The following is a 10,874-nucleotide window of genomic DNA, read 5'->3' on the forward strand; positions in this document are numbered from 1 at the left end:
CCAGTGGCTAGAAATGGTGATAGGTGTAACCCGAGCCCTGGGTATCCTGCTCTACCTTTGAGAAAATGAAAGATCAGACGGGCCGATCTGGAATCTTTCTCCTTATGAGGTCACAAGGGGCGAGGTTACCTCCCCTTTCTCTACTTTGCCCGCACAGAGAATTTGACCCACCAATGAGAGAGAGACAACATAGCTTTCAAACGAGCAAAGTGGCAGTTGGTCAAGGCCACACCCCCAACCTCCATGGAATTTGTTTTTTTTACTATTTTCGTCCTCGTTAATAGACTAAATTCAGATTCTGATTAATTGGTGTTGAGTAGTGCTGCTGCATAGGTGAAAGAAGTGGTATTAAGCCTTTTGTGGTTTGAGAAGGAACAGAGGGAAATATATATTGCCTCAAGTGATGTCACTTGAGTCAGTGTTGGTTGAGGCTGAGGACTACAATCTTGATAATTGAAAAACATCTGGAGTGTTGAGTTAGAAACATATGAGCTTACGAGACCTCTGTAGCCCGCTGCCTACCTATGCTTGAGGCTGGCAGCTCGAGGCTACATTAGCCGCTACTAGCATAACACACCCAAATCTCAGACTGAACTGTTGGCTGATGAGTTGCATTGTGAGTAATGTAGGCGGTAGGTTTTAAGAGGCACGTATTACAATGCATTTTCAGGATAACACTTGCATTTTGTGTTTGTACAAGAACATGTTTACATGTTTTAATATAAAAAAAACACTTTAGTTTTTCTCATACTACCCATGGCTGCTGCACCTGTATTCACCCTCTGTCTTTTTAATCCCTCCTCCTGAAAAAAGCCCAGTCTGCTCTGATTGGCCAGCGTGTTTTGTTTCACTAGCTAGTTGAAGCTGGAGCTACTGCAACAGAGTATATATTATACATATTTGAACCGTGACAAATCACCAATAAACGCTTTTAAACCAAATATTACACACCTAGACATGTTCCAGCAGTACAGTGACCAGAATTGGGGAGAATTTAACACTGGCAGCCAAGATGACATTTAACACACTACCGTTAGCATTTAGCCACGTGCGACAATGTTGACACCACAGTGGCTTAAAAAAAAAAACACCTCTCCAGTCCTGCCTACCTGGAGAAGATGACCAATCATAGAAGGCCGGCTTAGAGTTGCGCAACACTTAGCCAGAGTAGAAAAAACTGTTGAAACTGGAACCTTCAGAACAGTTTGAAATCTGAACGTTTTAGCTCGCAGGGGTTCCTCTAAAATAAGTTTCATTTCATTTCATTTATTTAAGTTTTGGCCACGTTTAACATGAAAATCCAACGTTCTAACATTGTAGGTAAGACAGAAAATACGGAAAGGCATAACATGTCCACTTTAATAAGGAAGAAGAATGCATGGAATATAAAAGACAATATCTCTAGTCCAGTTGCCAACATGAGTCTGACATTATCACAGGAGTGCAATGCTAAATCAGTTAAGTATTCTTTTGAATGTGACATGCTTCTACCGTGCAAATGTGGCATCTACTTCCACTTAAACTCAACCTTGAACTGCTAAGCACATGGCAACACACAGAACAGCCTCTCCAATCAAGTAGCTCGTAACCTGATTGTCTCAAGCGCTCGTTTAGAGTCTCTAAGAGTCCACTCACCAAGTCTTTAGATGTGCCCAGTCTCTTCAGCCCATCCAGAGGCAGGAGGTCAGCTGAGTCCTTGTGTGTGAACTGGGTGGCCTGCTTCAGACGCCTCTGCTGGTGAAGGATGGCTTTATCCCGGATGGCAAGCTCACCTTTCTTCGCCTCACTCATGGTCTCGGACTGTAAAGCAGTCTTTTTCTGGTGCTGTGCACAGAAGCAGAGACTATGTACCCTCGGAGCTCTCTGCAGACAGCAAGAGACAGAGTGGAGGTCCGTGGGCAGAGAGGTGGAGAAACCCCAGTTGGCAGCTTTTAAGGATTCGTGTTTAGGTCCAGTACAAACCTGCAATTGTAGCCTCTTTCACTCTGTTTTGCCCTTTCTGAAATGTCCTTCCCTCTAGGCTTGCTGTGCTCTCTCTCTCTCTCTCTCTCTCTCTCTCTCTCTCTCTCTCTCTCTCTCTCTTCTCTCTCTCTCTCTCTCTCTCTCTCTCCCTCTGTGTTTGTAGTCCTTGGCATGTATTATTCTCAGCAGCTTTAGGAGCTATTGGCCTGTCCTGGATGCTCCTCTGATGTAGACATGGATCTTCCTCACTGTCAAGATCTGTTCTGTCTCGTACAGAGGCTGCGTGATGGCTGTTGGGTAGGTGTGACTGAGAGTGTGTTATTTCCCCTCCCCTTAGTGCCGTCTGTCCTTGGATCTTTCTCTCTCTCTCTCTCTGTTACACTCACATGTCTGCTTTCAGTAGTTTATGCTCTCTCTCGCTCTCTCTCTCTCTCTCCTATGAGCCCTCCTCTTTCCGTCTCACACTCAACAGATGCATTCTCACCTCCGAATACAGAGCCCAATATTTCAGTTGACTCTCAGCCAAGGAAACACAAAGAAAAAGACTAAAACATCTGCAATACTGTCGTCCATGCAGCTACAATATAACATTGGATTGTCAGTATTATTTAGTCTTAAAAGTGATGGCACAACACACAAAACCCCCCCCCCCCCACACACACAGTCTATCATCTTTTTTTCTAAACCAGACACAGTTTGCAGTATTTCCCCCCTGAGCAGTGACTGGCCCCGACGACCCCCACTGTGGAGGTGTGAGAGAGATCGATGTGGTCTGACCCCAGATAGAGGATCAATCTTGGCCACTGATGATAACAATTGATTTCCTCGGCCTCCCCAGTGGCAGCCACTGTGAATTAAAGAACCCCTATTTCAACCATCCATCAATCTATCCACACCATGCAACAAAAGGTAAAAAAATATCACATTCATTCATGTTTATGACACATTCTTAAAATAGCCTACAAGTATGGTTGATTTCGTGTGATGCTTCAAACTTGAATTGAGTGTTTTTTCCCCCCAGAAATGCATTTTACTGCTAAAATGGAAGATTTGTTTAGATGTTATTTATGTGAAGAAGGGAGTCCTTGTGAAGGTGGAAAATGCTGAATGTCTGCTGAGATATTTAAGGTTTAAAAAACATGTGCTGCCCCCTGCTGGGTGTCTCTTTTCTGTTTTTCACTTCTTTTAGCCTGAGATGCATCACCGTATTGAAACTCTGTCAAGCATGCTAAGTTCAGATTGCATTTTACAGCCATAGTGGGACACATGTGGCCATTTTTTTAGCTAAATATTCCAGAGGGAGGAAGGATATATTAGATGATTTTGGTCATGTGGGATGTTATTTATTGGAGTCTACGACATTTCAGTTGATCATTTAAGTCTCACGTATTCACTGATTTTGAAGATTTAGGACAGGGTTTTCCTGTTTTATATTAGTTTATATTACTACAAATCGTAAAATCTTTGGGTTGGGGAAAGCTGGTCAGATAAAACATGCCATTTTAAAAAGTCATTATTGGTTCTGGGACATTGTGATGGGCAATTGGTATTATTTTGAGAATTTTAGTTTGTGCTGTTTTTGTACATGTGATGGACTAAATCAGTGATTTTTAAAAGGCAAATATTTAAATCACATTTTAATCTAACAAATTGTATTAGATTGTATTGAATCCATGCTTATGGATGCACAGAGTGAATAACTCATGTCACACTTAACTGTGTGTGTGTGTGTGTGTGTGTGTGTGTGTGTGTGTGTGTGTGTGTGTGTGTGTGTGTGTGTGTGTGTGTGTGTGTGTGTGTGTGTTCTGAAATCAGCCCTTTTTTGTTTTGGATATTCTTTGTTAATATGATAACAATATTCTTATTATTTTTCCAATATATTTATTGTGTTGCTCTTTGCATGACAATAGAAGTGTTAAAAAATAGCCTATGTCAAATTTTTCCAAATATTATACATTAGGAGGTCCCCAGTATATTCTTTTTCTTGCAAGCAGTGCTTGGCTGAAAAACAATTCTGGACTTAACACGTTAAGGGTTACTAGTTGGACAGTAAACCGTCCATAAACAGTGTCTGGATGGTTATTATAACAGATGATTATAATACCTTATTAAATCATAGGGAAAAATGTCAGTGATTTTTACTTTTTTTCACATGGTTTGTTGATTTGATTTAGAAATTGTAATCTGCTTGCACTGCAGATATTAGTGGTGACACTGAAACCCAATCAGGTTCATACATTCTCTCTTCTAGGGATTACTTGTAATTATTTAAAAGGTGAGTTCACTCAAATTACATTTTCTCACTTATCTTAAGACATCACAACAAAGATGTTACGTGTTATGATCAGTTGATTCAGAAATTTAGAATAGAACAAACCCAAGAGACCCAAGAATTGACAGCATAAAAATGGTGAATAAAAACAACTGCAAAACGGACACCTGAACTTCGTCTTTATTCGTCATGAACTAAATTTCAAAAACTGTCAAACAATAAAGTAATGCACCAAATCAAACATCAAAAGTGCTGCATTTACCCAAAACATCAGCATTTCAGAAATAAGTTTTGCTTCGAGGCTTTTTTTTTTTAAATGTCGGCACACCTCCAATATTTAATCAAGGAACTGAAACGTACCGTAATGAAAACAAAATCTGCTTTAGCAGAGGGAAAAACAATGAAACACAGCAGTTTTGGTCAGTTGCTGGTAAGGTAACACAGTCTTGCATTTGTTTTGCTTTTTTTTGTATTAAGTTCCATTCACTGAGGTTGCAGAAGGCACAAGTGCATCGTTCATTTCATGAAATTGCGCTTTAAGCTTCACTTAGTTTATCTCTGGAAAAATAAGACTGTGCAAGTGTACATACAACACATTAAGCTCTCTCTGATCCCAAACATTAACGTTCAAGGAACCTTTAATTCCCGTTAAACTGGCAGTGTATAACCAAAGCCATATTTTATGATTATCTGCTATGTACAGTTCATGAAGACAAGAAATGAGTTTCCGAGATATCTTAAGGTTTGTAGTGAATTATGGATAAACATGTACGCCAATGCCATATTAGGAGTGTAAACATTGGGAATATTGTGGCCTATAGATTTAAAAGCATGATGTTATGTACACCCAGTTTGTGTGCCTCTCATGTATTAGCATTACATCCGACGGTGGTAATCATTCGTTATATAAATAATATTCAACCATGTTTCAAAACCCCAGAGGGATCTTTAAATAAGACTTAGCGCTGTTCTGTAGATATTTCCAGAATCCTAAAACACTTCCATCCAACTAGAAGGTAAAATATTCTGTCTGCTGCACAATAAAAAAAATTTTTTTAGCCAGTTTCCCAAGTTGCAAATCTATTTCCCAGTCCAAACAAAGATGGCAACCGGCGAGTCACCTGGATAGGAAACAAGTCGCCAGTTGGGAACAGTTTTAAAATATTTTTGATTGTGTAGCAGACAAAATATTTTCTCATCCAGGTGGTTAAGACAATCGTAGAGATCCTGGAAATACCGTAGGTGCAACAGAAGGTGTTGTTTAATGTCCTTCTGGGCTTTTTAAACTTTCCAGGGAATTATTTCTCAGAAAACCAGATGATTTTCACTGTGACTAATGATAATACATGAGAGGCACAAACTGGGGCTAGTTGTTATGAGGCTGTTGTCCTACGGGCCATGGCGCTTCATCACTTTACTTGCCATTGTAGCTTTATTTATTTGCATCCGCAGCAGTATGTACATTGTAGTGCAGGTTGGTTTTTTTTGTTGAGGCACAAAGGTCACGAGGTGTTGAACCTGGCAACCGGACACAGTTTCCACTAATGCCACAGAGCCCCATCCTGTACCAGAACAATCAAGCCACACACTGGCCTATATACTCCGCATGGGCTCCACTTTGGTTAGTCTTTCCCATCAGCCCTCTCAATCACAGCACGTTGGGTAGGTAAAGCGAACACAGCAGCATGTTCTGTCCCAGAGCTGGGAAGCGTCTGAAGGCCTCCCAGGCATCAGAGAATATGTTGTACTTGAGAAAGACGCGGTGCTCCAGGCTGGTGGGCAGGCTGACGTCCCTGCTCATGATGTAGATGCCGTCGTTGTGCAGCGTGCACGTCAGGTTCAGGCCAGACTTGGATGTGTTCTCCTTCAGCTGGATCCACTCCCCCGTGGAGACGTTGTAGGACTGCACTGTCAGCACGTCCTCCGTCTGGCTGGGACGCCGCTGCCGTTGACCCACCTCCAGCTCGTGGGTGTAGCCACCCACCAGGTAGATTGTGTCCTCCACCGACAGCATCTGCTGCTTGCGGATGTGCGCCGGACAGGACCGAAACACTGTCCAGGTGTCAGAGGTGGTGCAGTAACGGAGAACGCTTGTGTTCCTGTCTGTCAGACACACACAAAAAACTGTTAAACTCAAAGACGCGAAACTGAAAGAAACATGTGGCAGCACCAAGGGTGTAGGTGTGGTTATTTTTTTTTATTAAGGTTAAAGCCAAGAAAATACCTGTACGGTATGTAGCATTAGGGGTGAATTAAAAAAACAAAATTGCTTGCTGTTATTAAAGCATTTAAGCATGTAAGTGTTCTGTAATAATTGAAACCAATGTGTGAAATCAACTTTTTAATCAAGTTATCTAGTTTTCTTCAAAATATGCCCTCAAGCAGCAATAACTACTCTAACATCCTGTGGACCTAAGAATGCCAAGGCCAAAATAATTGAAGTTGTATAAGTGATAATACACGACAGTGTCCTCCTGATTTTGAAAATGCCAAAGACAAAAGGCAAAAACGCCTCAATGCAGTGAAGTGAAGAAGAAGAACTTTCTATGTTGCTGACTGTTACCACCATTATTAGCCGTGTTATAATTAGTCAAGATATGCGATACTGAGCACAAAGTATCATCAGAAACACTCAACCAGCCCTTCATTTTTTTATTTTCACTGCTACTATCACATAAGCAATATTGTAGCATCAAGGCACACATTGCTTGTTTCAAAGACATTTTGTGGCCATCAATGTTTCTAATTTGTACTAGTTTATACTGTTTGTAATTGTATGTGTGTTAACACTTATACCTACCTCTTGCAGTGTATCCACCCATTACGTAGATCATCCCTTGGCATTCACAGGCAGAGAACTCAGCCAGTGGGTTGGGCATCGAGGACACACAGGTCCACCAGTCCTGTTCTGGGCTGTAACACTCCACTGTGCCCAGACTCTGGCCTCCTACCGCGTACATCTTCCCTTGTACTGCCAGCAGCTTGAAGTTGGACCTAAAGGAATAGACGCAGTAAGTTAAACCTGATAGCTGCTATTTGATATTTGAGAAAATATAAGTAGTAATGTGTTCTACCTCTTTTGGTTCAGCGAAGCCACCTGGTTCCACTCGTTCCTACAGGGGTTGTAGCAGTGCACCGCAGAGATCTCCTGACTCGTCATCCTGTATCCACCGACTATGAACAGGTAGTTATCGAGGACAGCTGAGCCATATCCTCTGACGTTGATCATATCTGGAGGCAGGTTGTTTGCGAGCGGTTTCCAGCGCTGCTCCACCTCTCCATACCTCAGCATGGACCAGGGTTCATCCTGATCGGGCACGTCCAGGGAGAGACAGGTGAAGTCTCCGATGGCTACCAAGGTGGCGGTGCCTTTCATGCGCATCTCCCTGACTTGGTCTCTGACAGCAAAGGGGAGGCTGCTGAACTCTGGCCGCCTCAGCATGGGATGATAGTAGCAGCTCATGTATTTGAGGCAAGCATTACGCAGATCATGAGTCCCGTAAACTTCAGAGAGGCTGTACAGGTCCACGCAGTTGTCCAGCCGGATCTCCGAGGTGAGGAGCTTGAGGATGGAGGTGACCTGTAAGAAGGAGGCGGTCTCAATCAGGTCTTCCAGAGTCTCGTTGACAACCTGAACCTTGGAGGTGTTGATGAACTCCAGCACCAGCTCCAGGCCGGGGACACTGAGCCCCTGCAGCTGCACCGAGTCCTCGGTGGACTCCCTCATCCCGGAGCTGTACAGTGCACGGAAGTAGTCGCTCTTCTCTATCAGCTTCTTTTTATTCACCTCGTAGATTTTGTCATCCATGACGATGGCAATAATCTGCTCAGATGACATGGCGAAGCGTGTTTTTATCTTCCAGGCTAAGTTTTGTTTTTGCTCGCCTTTTGACAGCCTCCTTCGGGAGTCACCGTTTACATTTCACCGGCGAGGGAGCTCTGTGGCCGGTCTATATATGGTAATGTTCAGCCCATAGATAGCCATGGAGCAACTTTCGTTAGCCGTGGAAGCTAACCAGGTAGCTAGTCCCATAGAGATGCTGCTGCTGCTGTTGCTAAAACTAGCCAAAAGTACATTTTCCTCGCATTAGCATTCCTCGACAGTCCGGTAAAAAAACCTCGCTCCAGTATCTAAATAGTGTAGTTTATTTCTAACATTGCCGGTAACCTTTCCCATTGCATTTTATAAGCCTTTAACGGGACAGGGAAGAGCTTTCTAACGTTAACGCTAACTGTTTTGATTCTGCACCGTACGTCACATCCGGGTGTCATACTTCTTATTCGTGAGACTATTTCGGCAGAGCTGTTGTCTGTTGCTGCCACCTGTCGGTAAATGGACATATTGCTTCACAATAATAAAAAAAAAACAAATATTTACAAAATAAATAAAATATAAAACCAAATAAAAAACTAGCATTTAAAAAAAACTAAAAGTTAGCATAACTTATGTCCTTAATGGTCCCGAATCCAAAATCCTTTACTTTAATTTAAGTTTTTACACCTGTTACTCTACTGTGCACAAGAAGGAAGAACGAGAATAAGAAGAAACAGAATAATAGATACAACAATCATAGAACAAGTTATTATAGTAATAGTATTGTATTATAATGATAAGCCTAGTTATACATATACAATAAATCAAATCAAACAAATCTTTTTCCCAGCAAAAATTTTAATAAGCTGGTACCCGGTACTTGACTCTGATTCAGTCTGCGTACAACACTTTTGTTTTGAAAAATAATTTCAATACACCAGTTTTACACCAGTGACAGTGTATAATACAACCAATTCGAGTTGCACGGCAGTGGTTTGTCAGGATTTTACCAGCATGGATTACATATTAAACGCATGTTTGTATGTATGTGTGTAGTTGCTCTTGTTGTCTTTTAAATGTAATTTCATGTCTTTTTTAAGTCACTTTGGGTTTGAATGGTACTGTGCAAACAAACTCGCCTCTCATCGCCTTAAATCATTTTAAATCCTCATTTTCCTACACGGGGAATGTAAATCTCTAATCATGTAAATCATTAATTAAGACCAAAGATGAAAAAGATCTCCAGAATTTGAATTAGTTTGATTCCTATTCTAAAATAAAAAAAAAAAAAAAAAAAAAAAAAAAAACTTACAGCAGATAACATTTATTAAAGGCTGTTTGGAGGCTTTGGTGACAAATGACAGTGGACGTAGGATATTAAATTGTGTTTTTATTCCCACATCAACACATTTGTAATAAATCTGAACGTGGACCTTTTTTAACCTAAACTAGGCTACATTGTATTGCACAATTTAAGTGTTATTTTCAAAGCTGCTATTTATTTGTCAGTGCAGAGTTATAATAAGCTCAGCAGGCCTGCCTCCTGTTGTCTATATCCAGCTGTCAATCAAGATAACGTGTGTCTTATCACACTCCTGGGCTCGGGGTCTAAGGGTTTAGCTGAGAGAGTAGTGAAACTACAGGCTGTGACAGACGGTTGGGCCTTCAAAATAAAAGTATAGAGCTTGCGATAAAATATTAATGTGCTACGATTTTACTCAACAGCTTTGGTGTCGATGTGTTAAATCTGTAATGAAACATAAAGGAGCAGTCAATAACAGCATATAGCTTTTATTTTCTCATTTTAGAGTCACTTTAAGGTTGAATAATGTCGTTTCTGGGTAGAAATACTAAGATAAGATAAGCCTTTATTGTCTAACATACAGTTAACCTACATAGAACATAATCATACATTATCTCATCCAATGTCTTACCCCCTCACTGCATAAATCTGTATCCTAAAGACTCAAAAAACTAAAGATTTAAATGTTTTAATTTGACAAAAGATTAGGGCCGCAATTAGAAATGATGTTCTTGATTGATCAGTATGAGGAATAATGTCTAGTTTAGTCAATTAATTTGTCTAGTTTCAGAAAATAGTGAAAAATGCCCATGGAGAGTTATTCAAATTACTTGTTTAATCCGAAAAACAGCTCAATTTAAAGATGTCATAGGTTATGATAAGGAAGAGAATCACATATTCACGTTTTTTGACGCCAGAATCAGCAAATATTTGGCATTCTTGCTTAAAACGATGAAAGAATTATCCAAATAGTTGCCCATTAATTTTCTGTCGATCAGTTTTTTGATTATTCAGCTAATCCTTTCATTAATTGTTGGTAGACAGAAATCTACATCTGTTTAATAGTACAACACAAACCTTGTGAACTAAAAACCTCCCATGAACCATAAATTAAAGGTATTACTGTTTTCATACTAACACCTTTCTTAAACATTGGTTACATTTGCAAAAGTCTGCAAAATAAAAAATAACGTTGTGTGAATTAAAACGCAGGAAATTAGCATAAATAATAATAAGCTAACAAGAATAATAGAACATAATAGTAAGAATAAGAATAAGAAATTTAATTTGTAATGCACTTCATATTTATGCAAATCCCAAAGTGCTACATGATAAAACAGGTAAGTGCTACAATTAAAACACAAGGAGAGCATGAAAAGGAAAAATAAAAGTAACAAAAACAATAAGAGTTCAATCAAAAGCTCTCCTAAAAAGATGGGTTTTAATAAGATTATTAACCAAAGAATAAGGGTACATTTATACTGTGCCAAATCTTGTCGTTTACTTCAAATCTTAATTCTCAC

General features: G+C 40.3%; 2 protein-coding genes across 2 annotated transcripts in view; both read right to left on the reverse strand.

Moving 5' to 3' along the window:
- Positions 1–2,346, reverse strand: part of nrip2 (nuclear receptor interacting protein 2) — a 29,074-nt gene extending 26,728 nt beyond the window's left edge. The window contains exon 1 of the mRNA XM_032505668.1: positions 1,636–2,346. Coding sequence (XP_032361559.1) covers positions 1,636–1,791 — 156 coding nt within the window. The 5' untranslated portion in view covers positions 1,792–2,346. The remainder of the gene's footprint in view (positions 1–1,635) is intronic.
- A 2,052-nt stretch (positions 2,347–4,398) lies between these two features.
- On the reverse strand, positions 4,399–8,525 carry klhl42 (kelch-like family, member 42). Its single transcript, XM_032505647.1, has 3 exons — positions 7,309–8,525; positions 7,035–7,228; positions 4,399–6,337 (listed from the first exon to the last, which is right to left on the reverse strand). Exons 1-3 carry the CDS (start codon positions 8,070–8,072, stop codon positions 5,883–5,885), a joined length of 1,413 nt encoding a protein of 470 aa, XP_032361538.1. The 5' UTR covers positions 8,073–8,525; the 3' UTR covers positions 4,399–5,882.
- Positions 8,526–10,874: the final 2,349 nt, after the last annotated feature.

This window comes from Etheostoma spectabile, chromosome 23 (genome assembly GCF_008692095.1).
Source record: "Etheostoma spectabile isolate EspeVRDwgs_2016 chromosome 23, UIUC_Espe_1.0, whole genome shotgun sequence".
NCBI classification, from domain to species: domain Eukaryota; kingdom Metazoa; phylum Chordata; class Actinopteri; order Perciformes; family Percidae; genus Etheostoma; species Etheostoma spectabile.

Bases quoted from the DNA above. Each gene is read 5' to 3' on its own strand.
- klhl42 (XM_032505647.1), bottom strand. From the start codon at position 8,072: ATGTCATCTGAGCAGATTATTGCCATCGTCATGGATGACAAAATCTAC. The intron at 7,229-7,308 runs GTAGAACACATT...CTATTCCTTTAG, and splicing joins GCTTCGCTGAACCAAAAGAG to GTCCAACTTCAAGCTGCTGG. The intron at 6,338-7,034 runs GTAGGTATAAGT...TGTGTCTGACAG, and splicing joins GGGTGGATACACTGCAAGAG to ACAGGAACACAAGCGTTCTC.